At 32.3% G+C, this 19,314-nt stretch overlaps 1 protein-coding gene across 6 annotated transcripts in view; it reads right to left on the bottom strand.

Moving 5' to 3' along the window:
• The window catches only part of LOC123712491 (teneurin-m), a 207,258-nt gene that overhangs the window by 47,551 nt on the left and 140,393 nt on the right, over positions 1–19,314 (bottom strand). For 5 of the 6 annotated variants that reach the window (XM_045665602.1, XM_045665608.1, XM_045665607.1 and 2 more), the window contains one exon: positions 13,835–13,873. The exons of the other annotated variant lie outside the window; for it this stretch is intronic. In XM_045665602.1, coding sequence (XP_045521558.1) covers positions 13,835–13,873 — 39 coding nt within the window. The remainder of the gene's footprint in view (positions 1–13,834; positions 13,874–19,314) is intronic. 6 annotated transcript variants of the gene reach the window in all.

The raw sequence follows: 19,314 nt of genomic DNA, 5'->3' as shown, positions 1-19,314 counted from the left end.
TTTTTTAAAGAATAACACTGAATCAAAACTATATTACTGTCTTTATCAATGTATTAAAGTTGTCTGTAATGCGATTCCATATACGATAATTATTTGGTAAATGTTGAAAATATAAGCACAATTTAGTTACCTTTTACAGCTATATGAATGCACACTTTCTCAATGCTATTTTATTAACACCATAGTCTATAGTAAGTTTTCTCCAAGTAATAAAACATATCAACCGACCTTTAGCATTGAGAGTTGTGGATCGATAGCTTGCCCTCGATATTCGGTTGTTTAAAAATCTAACGTTCGGCGAGGAGCCAAAAACGACGTGTTACGTAACCCTTAGCTGCAGTAATTTTAAGAAGTATATTGGGTTAGTTTAACCCGGAGCTTGCCAACGAGGCCAGTATTAACCCGTTTGTGTTTTATTGCAACAACTTAGCTGGAGTTGCTTGAGTTCCCTAATTGTAATATGGCAATATAGAAAAGCGAATCGTAAAAATATAACAACTATGTTAACTGCATGTTTTAAGGTATATAGGACATGTAAAAGTAGTTACTGATTTAATGTCATATAATATAACTGATATGGGGTGCAGAGCCTTAAGACAAAATTCTTAAATCATAAAGCGTTTTTGTCTACGATCTCTTAGATTAGTTGTAAAAGTTGTTTGTGTTAGTGTTTAAGTTTTAAAATTTTTATCAAATCTTCTTAAGCCCAGAATCAGTCAAAATCAGTGTCAATATCTCTTCACGTATTCTCACAGCATTGTTTACGGCACTAAAAGATTTAAATCGTAGGCTTCACGTAGCTCCGTCACAATTGTTTTTCGCAAACTGTCCGCGCGACGTGGCTCGCCTGCTGACGAGATGATTAGGAACTTCGGAGCTGTCTTATATATTTAAGGAAACATTGTGAAAGTAAATATAAATGCAAACAACATTAAAACATAACAGAGTTTACATTAATGTACTCTTGATTGAAAAAAAAGAAATGTCATGAAATCTGTTAAATATATATATATATATATATATATATATATATACTCGTAATTGTTCCATGTCTGTTAAGGATAATCTTTGTATGGTTTCTTTAAAATAGAAGTTCGCTAATAGAACATCTGGTTTTATTTGGCAAAAGAAAGTTCATAATATTAATACCACGTGACCTTGAAACGTGAACCTACGCACAAGAGCCCACAGCTGTTGTTTAACCCTAGGGCACTATCTTAATAAGGAGTACTTGTAAAAGTAAGACGCTAACAACGCTAAGAAATTTTCTCTCAAAATGGTAAAAGATTATTCAAGCTAAAACTTGCTAAACATTTTCTAAAACAAGCCACCACTTCATGACACCTTTCACCAACTTACTGAGTTTAGCAGACCATCATTTATAAAGCATACGATAATAAATCCTTATTCCGTCTCAGAAAACCTCGCAAATAGACGAACAAAATCCTAGAACCGAGAGCTTAACCTATAGCCTTATATTTATATTGAGGCACTATTTCCGAGGCTTCATTCAAGACCTACTTTCCGTCTTTGCATTTTGAACACGGGCTCTGAATGTTTTATACGTCCTGTTTTGAGGATCGGCTTTTTATTAATTACAGCGAGATTCCGGCAACGAGTAATGAAGACAATTATGAGAGTTTTAAGGAACCACCGGTATGGAAAATTCATTTATGTTTTTGCTGAATATTTCATTTCACAGCTTAAGCGCCTCTTTTGGTCTACATCTATTCGCTTATATAATTTGGGTCAGCGCTAAGCCCAAAATATTGTGTCAAGAATTTTCTCACATTTCACGAACGCTTTATGGGCTATGACCCCATCGGAATTCCAATGTCAGTATTTTTATTGAAGACATTGCGATAGCGCGTACCGCTCCTTTCTCGACATTTGAACTGTAGTGTTGAAAGCATCAAAAAGTAAATATACAAATTAAAGCAAACGCGATGAATTTATTTAAATAAAAAAGAGAAATATTTCTCAATCTCAGAAGTTTTCCGTCTACATTCATTTCGCAGTAGCACTTAGCTACGAATCGCGTAGTCGCGTAGCTCCCTCGTAGCATATCTTTTTCTATTCAAGTGCAGTTTACGTAACAGCTAAAGTTGCAGAGTGTTACCCAACTGCTCATGAAAAGATAAATTCTGTTAGTTACAAAGATTTATTTATAGAACAATACATGCTCCGTGTTTTTATAACTTCAACGTGGCGTTGCGTAATGTATTTTATCATTGTCCACATATTCGCCTATTTAGCACAAAACTATAATATGATATAATATTTTCAAGCTTACATCTTACTTAATATATTTTTATCTTCTGTCATATGTGAGTTTGTTTGCAGTCCTAATCAGAAAGGATCTGTATGTATTCAAATATTTGAACTTTACGAAAACTTCTTTATTTCAGAACCATTTATTATTTTGCACAAACGTTAATAATGAAAGAAAAAACGAAACATTGATTTTTTGTATCACCTAAACATACTTCTATACCTACGAATCTAAAAGAAATATCGTTTTGCCGGAAACGGAATTTTGTTTTGACGACGTCCAGGATATGTGCACTAACCACTAAGCCATAAAAAGTTAAAATTCGAATTATTCATCAATATATATTATTTAAATTTAATGAGGACTTTTAATATATTGTAAGTTAAATGAAAATACGACTGTAAAATTACAAATTGTACATTTAATCGAGAGTCAGCTGTAGAGATGCAGCTCAAATGTGGCTGTAATTAGGTCAAGCCACTTAATTAGTAAGTGTCATTACGAATGTGCCCGCTGTGACTTGACCGAGGTCACTGCCCTGTCACGTGACACAAGTGCTGCTTAGTGACATCGCGCTTTTTAACGCTACGAGAGAAATATACATATACAGTTCCTCACTATATTATAGTGTCTACACTCTACATATAATATACGGTAACATAGAAGCCTTTCAGGCGTTGGTACCTACTGAAAGCCTGTTAAGTCAAAAGGTTTACTCAACTCTTGTGTTTTAATTTTTTTATATATAACAGGGTGCAAACTGGCAGGAGGCTTATATTAATTGATACCGCTGCCATGTACACTCACATTGAGAAAAGGCTCGTGCGTTGCCAGCCATTTAAAATTTGCTACACTCTTTTCTTGAAGGACCATAGGTCGAATTGGTTCGGATATATTATAGTATAATATAGTATAATAGTGGATACATGGCACACCTATGGCCACAGTATTCAAAGTGAAATGTAGCCGAGAAAAAAACGACTAGATGTCATACTCCCATATTCTTCGATGTCCGATGGTTGAACTCAGCTGCAATACAAGTAGATATCGTTGTAAGTCGAGCAACGATAGTAAATTCCAATCAGGCCATTTCAAGCGCCTAAATGTATTTTTAATTTACTAAATAATTTCGTGGCACCATCTTTGTGTAATATTTCAGTTTTAGTATGTTTCATTAATGTTCAGAGACAAATTGCAGCTAAGTTTTTCTTAAAAATTCATTTCACTAAGAATTTTAATAAAACAAATCTTGCATTTGTAAACGAAAATTGCTGTTTTTTAATGATTTTTTAATTAACTATTGTACTTACTGACCTTGCTCTTTAAAAAACACGTGGCGACACAGCATGACATGAAGAGTTGTCAAAAGCTGTGTCTTTTTAATAAATTGTCAAATTAACGAAATTGGAACGGCTGGTTGAAAAGGGGCTGAAGGTGGGGTATTCGGCTATTGGGGAAGAAACAACAGAACATTGTAATTGCTCCAATTTGTAGGTAGCACAGCCGCTCAGAAGATTGCTAATGACGTCACACCTCTTGCTGGCTGAATCACAATTATTAAACAATACGATCTTCTTTGTCGTATAGATAAACAATTAAATGCTTTAATAATTGAAAAACGCGACGATCAGATAGTTTAGGAAATATGCATAATTTAATAATGTTCATTCATAGAAAATTAATTAATTAAAGACTAAAATATTGAACTAGTTCATGTATAGAATTTATTACAAAGTGCTAATTCAACATCAATAAATATTAAATTATCAATCTTTGTACTTATTATAGAGAATGTTCTATAACTTGATTTTTGAGTATAACACATCAAAATGTATTATAAGGTAAAAAATATCGTAGCGAGGTCGTGTCGTTGCTGAAATCCGCCCGACTCCCGTGGCCCACAATTAACGTTCGTTTCAAGTTTTCTTGTGAGTGGAAAATAATTGCGATTGAGTTGCGAATTCAGTGCTATCTGACGCCAGGGCCCTTAATTGGTGCTTAAATAGCGAATTCGTTTCGCGAAAACATTTTAATAGGCCATCGCGAACATTCCTACGGTGTCATTTATTCAAACCAATTATATGAAGATACTGTAATTGATCTCATTAACCATTGTTCGGAGAAAATTAATTTTGTATTTAATCTATTTGGTACTAGATTGAGAGGCTGTTAGAACGAGTCGTTTGCGCAATAATTAATTCATAGCCTGTTTTTATCATGTAACACTGACTATTGATAACGATTGGTTATTAAAAGGTTTACTATTAATATCAGTTTTATAGCTACTACATTGTTTTGTCATCATCTCTAAATGTCGTGTTGGTGTTGCATATCTTCCTTCATTCCGTCTTTTGCAAATCTGAGGAATCTTAGCCTCTTCAGGACCGAAGTAATGTATTACTAAATTTCAGCTCTCGCTTTTAATATCTTGCGCTAAGTGAAACAGGTCCTAATGTGATACCAGTCAGATGTAACAACTTAACAGTTTCCTTAGGTCGGTAAGTATTGGACTTTGAATATTGATTATTACTTAATGATTTAATGAAAGATGATGACATGGCAGTGACCAAGTTCAATGAAACGTGCGTAGCAATGCTTATCAGGACTCTGTAGAAAAGAAGATAAATTAAACCGTTTCGAAAATGTATCGAGTAATAGACACGGTGATGTTGGATGGGTTTGACTTTCAAAATAGTGAATTTTTCTGTCTTTACTCAAAAGTATTGACAGGATTCCCGATTAATTAGCAAAGCTTTGTTGTCAAAGAGATTCGATCCTTTTATAAACGACAAAAGGATTGGCATTTTTTAATTTTAGGAAAAAAAGCTCAAGAGAATTGCAAAGGCGTATTATCGTCTATAAAAAAAACATAAAACAGATACAAAAATCATCTATCACTTTTCATCACGGCCCTATTGCAATTTGACAGAAAGAGAAGGAAGACTTTAGTTAAAAGAATGCCAGTCGGATGATTTTAGAGTACCACGTATAGCAGATTTCGATTTTATTTTAATATCATAATAATACAGTTTTTTTTTATGTTACTTGAATTCTAACTTCCATCCGTACCGATCGGAATCCCTTCACGGATAAAGGCCTTCTCCAGCTTTATTTTCATATATCTGAATCAAATATACCTATTTCAAATATATGTAGATTTTAATATAATCACTGTCTAAAGCAATATAAAATTACATAATAGATCAAACGGTGTAATAAGCGCAGGTGCGGGTTCGGTTTCCCGCACAACTCATTCTGAGACACCTTGTACTTGAATACAAATTGAGAGGCGTTGATTATTATTTGAGTTTCCATTGAAACTCTAAACTAAGCCGCTATTGTTTAACAGATATTATAGCGGTAAAATTATTAAGGATCGTGTTTAAGTGTTGTTATTTATATATTTACATAAAACACTATTGTCCTAACAGGTAACGCTACAACGAAAATACAATCAATTATTATTAAGAAATAAATTAATTTCGAGAAGAGAGCTAAATTTCATCTAACGACGAGTATTATAGATACATAGTACAAAGAGAGAACTTTTGATAATTCACTCAGCAGACATTAGATAAGCTTCTGACGTACCGAAATACGAAATCAATCAATCAAAATATCTTTATTCATATAGGTAAACATGTACACTTGTGAACGTCAAGAAAAACAAATTAAATTAACTGTAAATTTATATTTACAACCAGTTCGCAAGTCAAGGGCGTAGAGCGGGTAAGAAGAACTGGCAAGAAACTTTCCGCCACTCTTTTCAATCGCCAAGTTTTTAATACAAATTGCTTGAACTGGAGCAAATCAATCCCAAGGACTAGGATCATTAAGGTATTCGTCACATTTATAAAAGGCTTTATTAATTAATTTTCTTTTAGCAAGGGCTTTGAATTTATTAATCTGATATTTCAAATTATTTGTTATGAACACAACACAGGACTGATAAAGTTCAAGTTAACTCTGGTATTAGACCTATGTTTAAAATGGGTAGTGTCACCTGCTGCTTATTAATTTGTATCTCATCATCATTTGAATTTATAAATGATAAAACCCCCATTCATACATTCAAATGACTCCCTGGGTCGATGGGTTAGGTCGATAGAACTCGACAAAGAACGACTTAATTCTGAAAAGGCCACCAAGCGCCCCCTATGTCTATGGACAGAGGTATAAGATACCATTGGGTAAGAGTTAATATTCTATAACAGGCAAAATTCTATCAATCTTACCTATCAAAATAAAAAAGTGAAACTACTTCGGTACAGTCTAATAGTTTTCAGAGAATATTCTCAGAAATAGTGGTTGACTGAAAGTAGGTACAAGGACGGGTATCGTCTTACTGCAACGGATTAAGTCCTGACACTAAGTACATGATTCAAGCACCGTATTGATACATTAATTTAATTAATTAAAGTAACTGCAACAATTACTTACAAAGCAGCTCAAGTAAATACTCAAAATACAAGCAAAACATTAGAAAGGACCTAATATCGTTGTCCTTATCCCGAGCGTGAGTTAGAGAGAGATAAAAGAGGACTTTAAATTACTGGGAATAGCGCACTTATTGTTAGTACAAAGTATTTTGTGTTAGTTTGAACTCAGTTTATTATTCTTGGCGTATAGCGTTAAGTTTGCAACACTATATCTAGTTACACTATATTAAACAATATACAATGTGCTACCTAGTTAACTTTTGATACAATGGTATATAAAAAATATATATTTATTACCTTGGTAAATATATCTTAAACTCTAGCAGCAGCTCCATCTGCGTAGAGTACAATCTTAACGGTATAAATACAAATTGTAGCGGGGTATGTGCCTTATTTGAGCATTAAAGTAAGCTCCTCTATGGGACATGGGACATACTACAAATTCAGAATCTGTTTAGGAAATATTTCATATAAGCTGATAAATTAACATTCAGACTGATAAGTCGTTGATATAAAGAATGAGAGAAAAATCTATTGATGTCAATACGATTTTAACTAATGTTCATTCAGTAAGCAATGGTAAAAAGCGGCCGTAAAGAGTCAAACCTAAAAACGATACAATTGAAAGTAGAATAAAAAATAATGCTGATTTTTTCACAAGCAAATGTTTTCAACAAATATATTTGCCGCTCAAACAAAAAGTCGGTCGTATGTGAGCTGTGATTTTTGTGAATTATTTTATACTTTTTTCTCTCGGATTGCAGTCATTTTTTGTAGCCCATTCGCATTATTGGTACAATCGCTTGGGTTTTAACAGAAATAACGCGAGGGTGGTATGACACGAGCCGTTCATTTTAGATATTTAATGATATAGAAATCGAAGAGCAAAAGGTAATATTGATTTTTGTATTTTAAAGTAAATATGGTCTTCGCAACCCCAAACTAAAACAATGGTAACTGGAATCACTATTAACAATACTGTATAATTTGAAAGTCGCTGCGACAAAAAATTAACTGAGTATTTGTTTTCATATATATGATCACTTCAGGATTAGATTAGACTAACTTAAGTATACGAGTTCCTTAAAATACAAAATAATTTATAATAAAATCTCCCAATCAGAAATATCTGAGATAGTCAAACTATCCAAATATAAACTTAAAAAAACACATGAAAATCTGTCTTATACTACTTGTGTCAGACTAGATGCACTTGGGAGCAGTGTTGGCCTAGTGGCTACAGCATGCGGTCGTAGGTTCGTTCGATTTACATCGAATTGGTACACAGCCGGGGAATGATCATGAAACAGATACAGTAATCTGAGGCCCAGACCTAAAAAGGTTGTAGCGCCATTGATTTATTTTATATAAAAACATTTTGAATCGATATAAACGTTACCCGAAGTAAATAATGATGAAAACGAATACAGTGAGCCGGCGTAGCACCGTTCGTTAACCAATTAGAGTGCCCTTGGTTGTCGTCGATTGTTTTAATTGAACACCAATTTGAAGTATAATTTTATTTAGTACTTCATAATTAAATTTCCATGATAATTGTTTAAAAACTCTTAGCGTAACTATTCGATTGTGCTTGTTTTGCTTTGTTTGTCTTTTGACTCTCATCCACACTTCTTTATACGTTTATACTAACTTAAGCAGTTGTAATGCATTCTGTTGTAGCCTTAGTATTTAACTATATTTCTAACCTTTGTCTATGTAATATGCTACGTAATCAAAGGGAAAGCTTATGAATATACCAAGCGGGAGCAGAGGCAGTCTAAGGCAGGCAGAATAGGCAGAGGCAGAATAATTTTTTAAGTTATGTAGGACAGCCTGGAGCTGTCTTATTTTTACCATGATTCGTAACTTGTGTTTAAATCAATAAAATACATAATTAACTACTTACTTATCAAAGAAATAAATACAGAAAAAGTTAATGTTTAATCGGACAATTCAAGTAATTAATACTAAACTTAACAAATACCAAAAAATTTAAGGTTTTTTAATTATAATCTATCAATATTTCAGGCATAAATACATAATTGTGTTGTTAATGCATTTATTGCATGAATTTTAATATTATTCAATGAATAGCGAGGTACGGAAACTCGGCTACCAAACTCTGAATACCTAAACGATGAAAACGAGGAAACGATAATAATATTACGAAGTTTCACCCGAAGTTGCAAACGAAGTCGCAAGACAAACTAAACTGGACTCATCCCAATACAATTTTATTTTATTTTTTCGAATATTTTAAAAACGTATTTTCGCGCGGTTCGGTGTTTTTATCACTTTTTTCAATTAGTGAAGCGAGCGATGAGTTGGTAGATTCGTTTTATTTTTGTTTCGGACCATTAAAGTGGCTGATGAATTTGTGTCTAAAGTTTAGTTTTAATATGATTTTTATTTGTAATTTTATTAACCCTTTATTATATTTCGTTTCATACATTATCTGGTAGATACATGTCAGGAAAGTTGAGCGTACTATTTATTAAAAGCGTATTCAAAAACGTATTAGCATGGTTGTAAATTAATTATTTAATTTATTTTAATCGACAGATGCGTGTATAACGCGATAACAAGACGATGTCATAGGGTTTAAGATATTGATTATTGGTTAAGGTATTGGTATATAAGGCCCATTAAAGCTCGCCAACACAGCCCGAGCTTTTAAAGCTTTCGAGATTTCATTACGAAAAATATTTATGTAAAAGTTAACTCGTCGAAGTTTTTTAAGTATTGTTCACTGAATTATAAGTGTCAGGACACTTATCACTTTAATAGCTAATAAATTAGTTTAATTTGTGTGTGGTGTGTCATTTCGTATGTTACAGTAATTTCGTTCAATTGTTAAAAAGCCTTTGTTAATGTCACATTAAAGCGTTTTATTTTTTAAACTATAACTGAAATACATCAACACGACTGCAAGGTATCAACATAGATATAATAATATCTAGAATATTAATGTTACATTTTTACGTAATTTTAAACCATGAAAAGTACACAAAAACATGATGAATCTCAATAATGACTTGAGTAATTTTAATCTGCCATAAAGCCCCATTATGTTTGAAGCGCTTCAAAGATTCCTTAGTCAAGTGTCAGTGAACGATAAAAAATAATGCAAATTCACTCCATCCCGAAATAATGTCCGATCGTTTCATAGATAAGAGACTTTCTTAGGCCTTTTATGTACCAGCGATTGTAAGTCGTTCTTCAGTGATTGCAATTTAAGAAAACGGAGCAACCTTTGTGTTACAACTGGAGAATGATTATCATCATATTATATTGTTAAATGTTCTGCACTTCATTTCACCTTAAATACACGTTACTTTTGAATAAGGATTTTTATTAATTCAAAAATAAAATTATTATTGTGATTAAAACAGATGTATATGTCTTGGCACTGTTGAATACTATTTACCTGTATTAATACAAAAAAATAGATTACATTAGTGGTAATAAAAAATATTAAAATTTCTAAAAAAAATATAACATCAGGAAAGCACAGAATATGTATATAGATGAATGCACAGAATCCATAGACTTTTTACAATTAATATCGAAGGAGGATTTTGTCAAGTGTAATATTAAATATTAAAAATGAGACATTCTCTTAATAACTATAAACTAATATTTATTATGTACGATGAAACGACTGGTACAAAGTCAGCCTTTATCTATAAACGACATTACCCTTACTTAGAAAAGCGATTCAGGTCCTCGTTTAAATTCTTTTTTCTCGTTTTAACCGTGAACACATTATTCTGAGAATTTATATTGATATTGCCGGTTTAATGTTTGCGAAATTAAGTGAATTTTTATAATTTTTTTCGGTGAAAGTGTCGTGGTTTGATAACGTTGTCGTGTTTTATCGTCGCGGCTTTATTTTTCAATTTAACGTAGACCGTTTAAATGGCAACACTTGTCTCAGTATTACGGTGACGTCGAAATTTTTAACGATGTTTGATTTATTTTTGGAACTTTCAATATATTTTGTAAATTAATGAATCATTTGAAAAAAATGTTGAGGTTCATATATCAAATAGAATTACAACAATTCTACAATAAACATACATTGATTGACATCTTGTATTTAAACAAAAGATTCTTTTTAATTAATAGGCGAACATCATATAAATTACCTCACGTACAAACACGATTTACTTTGAGATTACAATATTAAGGTACATAATTACTTGGTACATAACGTATTATTATAATTGGAAATCTATTACATCTAAAAACAGTCCAAGAAAAATGCCAAAATTATTTGTACTCCTATTTATTTTACCTTTGATAACATGAATTCGATAACAACGCCAAACACAATCAACTCTTCTCTCAAAACACTTGTTAAAGGTTTAAGTCAAATATTATTCCTTGTATATAAAGCTATTAATCATTGGCAAAATAAAGACGGTATTATTACAGGAAATTGGTAAAGTTGATTGAGAAACGCGCCTATTGAAAGACAAGATGAGGTTCCGAGATAACGGGTAATGAGCCTTTGAAATTACAAAATCTAATTCAGCTTTGGTTTAATTACATTCTATATAAAGAAAAAATATGTTGCTAAGCGCAAAACTCGAAAAATGCTGGATCTATTAAGTTTTTTTTTATTTAGTCGTGGAATTCTGAGAAAGTGGTCTGTGGTGAGAAAAATTGCATGGAAACGAAAAAAAAAACAACAGGTTTATTCCGGAAAAGCCATCGACGGTCTTTAGGGGGGGGGGGGGCATAGTAAAGTCATAAGTATTCCATACGTATGTATGTAGCTACTAAAAAGGCAAGGTAGGGTAGACTCAATTTCCGCACTTAGACGCGTAGTCGGTCCGTTGTGCGTAGAAGCCCTGGCTAATTCAGCAAGCCCAACTCCTTCCAGAAGCACAGAAGTCTCCCGGGCACTTCACAAAGGCATGGCATATTCAGGTTAAACGAAGTTCACAGGGACAGTTTTAAATAAAATGGACAGTTAAAGCTTGTTAGCGCTCAATTAAATCCTGGTAATGGTTGTTATCATCATCATCATCAATAGCTAAACAGCCCTTTGTGGGCCTATTGGGTGGACCAAACATTCTTCGACGAATTTTCTGCTCTAAAATAAGGAAAAAAATCTCGCAGTTCTTGCTAAGGGTTATAATAGTCAATAAGCCTGTTGAATAGGGCTTGAATCTTGTACTGTTACCACTGTTGTCGTCGTTTTGAAAGCCCCTTATATTACCATTCTGTTTTAAACGTCATCAGCTGATTACACACATGGCAGAGAAGAAATCTTTACGTAACGTATCATCTGGTATCAGAGAAGAGACCATTTGAAAGAATGTCAACCAGACAGACCGAGAGATTTCTTGCGATATTTCTCTAGTTAAGTTAAACAACAAATGCGAATACTTAAAGTTTCCTTCATAATATGATAGCCAGTCGAGTAAAACAAAGTTTTATAACTAAAAGCAGTTAGGTTTAGTTTTGGAACCGTAGTTGGTAGTAGTTTACTGAAACGTGCAAGTTTACAGGAACGACGAATTGATTATAGGAATTCAATTGGTATTTGAAATAATCTTTATTTCTTTGATTATTATTGAAGCTTATAAATGTGTTAAAGTCATACCGGCGAATGACGCGGTGGGTGCAAAAAATTACAACCCTTCTGTAAACACTTGTAAATGTAATGGAAGACGCTTGCTGTAGCAGTCACAGGGTCTGTTGGTAGAATTCTAACGCGACCGCAAGTCACACCAATAGTGACGTGATTGGTGGGGGAGACTAACTAAACAGTAGGACTGTTTTAGCGAGTCCTATACTCTGTGCTGAAATGCATTTCATATACATAATACATAAGTTGGACACTACTTCGGAGACGCCTACCATGCGGATAAGAGGACATCCTACATTTTCTAAGTATATGTATTTTGCGAAGCTGTATTTTATATTTTATGAAGTAAGAACATTTCAGCGGGTTCTCTAAAGATCTATGTTTTTTGGTGAAACTAAGTTTAGTTTAGTATATTCATGTATATAACGTTTCAATATTATATTTTTATATTATATTATGTGTACCTCTTTGCACAACTAGATGTTTATTTAAAAAAAAAAGTCTACGATTGGGTCCTCATTGTTGTATAATAGGGAAATCATTTTTAAAAATAATCCAGTAGTTTTTGAGCTGAAAAATAATAAAATTACGAACTAAAACGTGTAAACTCAGCTATCATAATCGTTTGTCTGTAAAATAATCTCGATTTTGTTAATAGTACAATTTACAAAGGACCGAATTGATAGATCTACTCAATACCGTTCGAATGGAAAAAAATGATGACCATTACTGAAGCATTCCATGCCAGTTAGTTTATTTGCACGTCAACCTTGTCAATATATTGTTATATGTCAGACGCAGCCGTGCATAGCGAAACTATTCTTTTGATAAATTGAAACGTATGGATTAATAAACGGATGAGGAAGTAGACATTTAAAAAAATAAAATAATGTAAATCAGTGGCGCTTCAACATTCTTAGGTCTGGGTCTTAAACTGCTCTATACTGCTTGGCCTTAGTATATATATATGTGTGTTAATGATTTAATTATGTTCGACGTCCTGGTGGATAGAAAAACTGTGCACAGTTTGTGTTTCCACCACATCAACTTCCTTTATATTAAGAACACTTATACAACAATAAATAAATAAATAAAATAAAATAAATAAATATGTTCCATGATCATTTGTCAATCTAATAGGTTAGTAGGTGATCAGCCTCCTGTGCCTGATCCTCACGATGTATTCCTTCACTGTTCGAGCGAATGTTATATGCGCACTTAGAAAGTCCATTAGTTGGTTGGGAATCGCACCTACGACCTCATGGATGTGAGTTGTACGCTGAAAGCACTAGGCTAATCGCTTCATAATATCTCTTAACATTTTTATAAGAAGTTAAAATCCTTAGCAAAATATTCTTCGTTTTCCTTTCCTGACTTTCGATATAGGGTTTAGGGCATATTTCACTCTTATTGACCCCGCTTTATACAGAGTGAAAATGTTACTTATAGTAAATATTTTTGTGTTTTCGTATATAGCTCGGTACAATTTACAATAAATTATTAACCAAAAGGCAATTAACTTACGTTCGTGGTCTGGTCGGTCGTAGGTGGATCTCAGCATGCCTGTAACAAGAGAGAATACACTTCATGTCAAGTTTCTTACAAATAACGCAATAAAAGTCTATGTGCACCGCTTAAATTTCTCCTTTAGAGGTCTCATTTTATACATGTGTCTTTATTGAGACATCACGGAACATTACGATCTAGTCTAACTTAAGATAATAATAGATATAATTAAAAAGGGTTTAAATTTCTCTTCATGATAACATTATTTGTTCACCACACCACTAAACTTACAAATAATTTGAAGAGGTCTAAAAAGTGAGGGAATTATTCAATTGAATCGAAATATTAGCGTTTTTAATTCATTTAAAAGGACTAAAATTAGGTTTGATGAATCCCAAATAATATTAGGTTTCTCTATAAAAGTATTTTGTACTGAGAAATATTTAATCGTAAAAAAATTTTATACGTCAGATATAACTGTACCAACGATTTTTCATCTCATATTTAACATAGTATGAAAGTACTAAAGGTTAGTTAAATTGGTTGGAATTTTTTGACACATAAATTATTCCTATTAACAAGGCTTTGTAATAAAAATATTTCAAAGAAATGAATTCGTATGTCCAATGTAACTTACTCGATTTAATAAATTGAATAGTTTGACACAAAACTGATTAATTAACGAGGTATTTTTCGTTTATGACCTCAGTACTCATTGCAGGAAGCCAATTAGTTTGCTTAGCGGGGTGTATCAAATATTGCGTTGTCATGGAAACCGGTATGTGCTAATTGCCAAACGTCGGCCTAGGGCTCTGTTTCTCCCGCATTTTGTAACGTTTAGCACCTTCGAATGTAATATCGGGCACAATAGTGGTTTTGATTGGAAAATATTATTACTCACACTCACTTCGCTGGCTCTGCGAAATCAAGTGTCTTCCGAAATAACTAAACTAAAGTTATTTATAAAAACAAACCATCAACAAATATCAGTAACATTAACTAAATATATATTATATCTGTAAAGAAAGAAATTTGAATATTCCAAAGTAACTGAACCTGTTTTGATTTTTGAATTTGAATTTGACTGTTTGTGTGTCCTTTTTGAAGTCTCTTCAAAACTGATACCTCCGAACGAAATATTTTTAGAAGTACTTTGATATAATAAATATAATTTTTCTACAGTTTTCTCATGTATATAACTTAAAAAAGTGTTTTCGCTACAGCAATAAAATATTTATATTTAAAAGCGTGTATTCGCGATTGTACACATTACTCAGTGTGGCCAATTGGTCGTAATATTTCAGACAAACCATCAACGAAATCCCGACTTGGAACATTTAAAAATATAGTTGATAGTACAATTTTATTTCAAGTATGTAATAAAATAGTTTGGAGTGTTATTTCCTTTTGTATGTTTAATATTAGGTAGATTATATATTCAGTTAGGCAGAAGGTCCACCCGATAATAAGTGATACTGCCCATCGATGCTCACAAATTGCGAGTACGTTGCCGGCCGTTTAAAAATTGGTGTTATTTTTATAAGTTAGTTAGTTGTTTTTATATATCTTAGTTAGTTGTCTTTTGAATTACGTTAAAAGTATGACTTCTTAACATATTTATGTTTATTGGCTTAGTGGTACATGGTTAAACACGCCAAAAAAACAATGATTTTTATGATATTCTATACAGAAATATATCAAATAACCGTAAAATGTATTTTTGATACTTTCTTAGAATTATAAGCAATGCGATGAAGAATATTTAGGATGCGTTTATCGACGTATCTGTAGTATGATAATTAACAAAAGATTATATTATTTCTCATTATATTCAGTCGCCTAATGGCTCCAGCGTGCGACTATGAGAGTCCTAAGAGGTCGTAGGTCCGATCCCAGTTATGCTCCAATGGACTATGTGCGCATTTAACATTCGCTCGAACGGTGATGAAAAGCATCGTGAGGAATCCAGCATGATGATGAAATGATAATGAAACAGATAAATAAATCTAACGCCCAGATCTAAAAAAAAAGTTGAAGCGCACTGGGCTGTATTTTTAAATATTTTTTCACATCAATAGGAAGGATTTGGAACATATTATCCAACTTCAAACAAATAATAATATTCTGGTCTATTTTTAAACATCGCAGCTGTCTTTATAGATAATTAATTTGTAAAATGATAAAACCTTATCGTTTTTACGAATCCGAAACAGGATTTTCCGCAAGAAATATGGATTTATAATAAAAATATTCGTGAAATGCGGTCGGAGATGTTTTTATTAGAACTTTATTGGAATCAGAATAAATATAGACTAACAATCCTAAAGTTGCCTCGAGCTTTCCTTACAATGTTTCCTTTGCAAATAATCACAAAAATACTCCTCTTTTCTACATATATTTTCTTAACCGATTATAAGAGGATTTTCTTTGAGGTTATGAATAATCATTTCTTACAAACTTTAAGAAAGCTTGATAGAAACTTTTAAAATTGCTTTTTCAACTATTGATCCGATGTTTCCAGTTGTTTACAAGCATCAGTAAAAAATTGTGAGTCTGTGTCATGCCATTTACAGATAGCGCTGAAATCTACAAAAAAATATACACAACATAATCTAACATACATGTATACTAAAATTAGGAAGACGTAAAATTCTGTAGGGGATAATCTCTGGATTTAATGAACAGATTTGAAAATTATGGTACCAATTCACGTTGTGAGTTATATATTTACTCAAAAAATAATTCGTGTTAGCTGGATTTGCAATGTATGTTGAAAAAAAACCGATCGAACGAAAAGGTTTGTTACGAACGCTGCCTTAATGATGGGATATATATTATTGATTTCCAGAGAAAAGTTGTAGAGCTCGATAATGCCAACAAAAACTGTGACAGCGTATGTCTAACCTAAAGAAGTTCTAGAGATAAACTCGTGTCAAAAAGCAGGAGGAGTCGTGATCTGGACTACTACGTCCTATAAAGAAGTTTTATTTTTTGTATAGTAATCGTTTAAATGAAAGCCAATCAATATTAGTCATAGTGTTGTCTTTTGTTAACATAGCTTTTACACATTGAAAGAAAACACTTTTTAACCGGATTGAAGCTATGTATTATTATACAGTTACAGTTTAAATATTCAAATGTGGTCGTATAAAAGCTTAGTCAACACAGGGCACTTGAAAATAACTAATTACAACATTAAAGTAAGTGAATGCAAATGGCGGTGTTCAATGGCCGGGACATGTCAGGTTTTATACAAAGCGGGACAAATGGTCAAATAAATGGGTCAGGCGCGGACAATCAAAGACCACAGTTGAGGTCTTTGGTATGATCGACTTTGGCAATATATTTGACAAATATCTTCTTTTGTAATATTAGCTAATGGTACCTAGAAAAACTATTTAAAATTAGAATTGTCTATTTGTTTTATCTCCAATAAAAAATCTGACGATTAATAAACAATTATAAAACATACCACTCAACGTATAATCAACATATCGTGCGAAGAAGCATTTTTTTTTAAATATACAATATGTTGAGCGTTGCAGTATGTAACCAACAAATATATTTGGTCGTTAAACGTTTAAATTGGACGCATTGTAATAATGTTTCCGAAGTATAAGCTGTAGGCATACACTCTGGTAACACTGTACTGTTATGTTGCTTTAACACAGAAGCAATGGCATTGTGTTCAAATATTGCTACTAATTAGCAAGCTTTTTTTACTTACATGGATAAAAATAATTCTCATCTTTCCTTTGTAGCGAGTCCATCATTTCTTCATACCATAAGACGCAGACTTTACCGTGTCTATGGTACCTTAATAACGTCGATTATAACCGACACCGTCAGAGGCGAACGTCCGGCAATAAATTACAATTGTGACGACAAAACGCGTCGTGCGCTCAAGTCGTGAACGGGCGCACACGCTGCCTGTCACGATATCGAACGATAGAATAGATATTCGCCGCCAAAGACATATTATGGACTAAAAAATGGATTTATTCCACTCCCAATGTTATTACTTAAATGGGTTATAGTGTGTGTTAATGTTTAGTTACGTTCAACGTGTCGAATAAAGAACATAGACAAACTATAATCAGCACAAGACAGTGTTTGTCACAATTTTCTAGTATTTCAAGCTGGAAGCTTATGAAACTTAAAGATTACGTATTCCTTTCATTATTTAATATACTATTTAGTTAATGTGTAGTATATAAGTATTAAAGAATTGCTTTGCTTTGTTCCAATAGTCTAAGTAAGTATCGTTTGTTAGTGTATTTTTTTCTACTAACGTCCAATAAATTTTGTAGTAAAAAAGTATAAGTTCTAACGCTATACATAAGTACATACACGTTTTTTTCTCTCTCATAGTGGTTGCTTGGAAGAGATCGCTCGAAAGCGATAAGGTCGACAGTGGCCCTCGTTTTTAATTATTTATTTTAATTGTACTATTGTATTACAAAGTGTTAATAAATAATTATAAAACTTGATAGTTTTGTAATAACCTTAAACTGAGCAGGTATATTATATAAATATGTCTTCCATAGGATACATTGAATAAATAATTTCAACCCTAAAAACCTGAACTCTTAAGCCTTATATAATAAAATATAACCCTGCAACGGTGAATCCAAATATGGTCGCGATCCTTGAACACACTTGCCATACATGGCCCAGACCACCCATTTTACGGTTATGTCATCTTTTTACTGAGTAACTCAACGTTATAATCTAACCCTCATTATTCTGAAATTTATATAATATCATAGTTTTTATTGAAAAAAGAAATGTGTATGTAGGTTTTATGTTAGAAATTATCGTATTTTTATACTTTAATTTATTTTAATCATAGTTTAAGTATAACAATATACAAGATACAACGTAATTGCCAATGTTTCGAATTTATCTACAATACAATTTATGAAGAAATGATGTAGACATTTTCCATCTTACCGACGAGGGTATGAAGGAATATTTTAGGAAGCGGGAAACTTTGACTTTGCTTAGTTCTTTTTTTTTCTTTAAAATATTAACTTGTAAGTAGTGTTTAATTTCATGGTTATTTATATTTATAACTATGAATAAGTTATGATTTCCGTTGTGTATGTTTTGTTTAAGTAATAACTAATGTTTAAGTTTTGGTTTTTATATTGTCTAAATGTTTTCTTTTATTATATGGATATGTGTGGTTGTAAGATTATTTATAAATAAATAAACGATTTACCTTAGTCAAAGAATGGAGGTAATTATAATTGAAAAATCGTTTTTAAAATTATATTTATCTGGGCCAGTAAACTATGTATTAAATACTATTAGGGATAAGATAGCTTTATTATATTCATATTTTATTTATCCATAAAATCACACGATTTCTTAATTTGCTTTTATCATCAACTACAACTATATAAAGGACACATAACACGGATCAAAACTGGAAAATTAATCACAGATTGCATACAGATTCGTATCAGTCACTTATAACCAAAAAAGGGTACCAG

This window comes from Pieris brassicae, chromosome 7 (genome assembly GCF_905147105.1).
Source record: "Pieris brassicae chromosome 7, ilPieBrab1.1, whole genome shotgun sequence".
Lineage (NCBI taxonomy): Eukaryota > Metazoa > Arthropoda > Insecta > Lepidoptera > Pieridae > Pieris > Pieris brassicae.
Note: the sequence above shows the minus strand (reverse complement) of the source record. Positions and strands in the feature narration are given on the sequence as shown.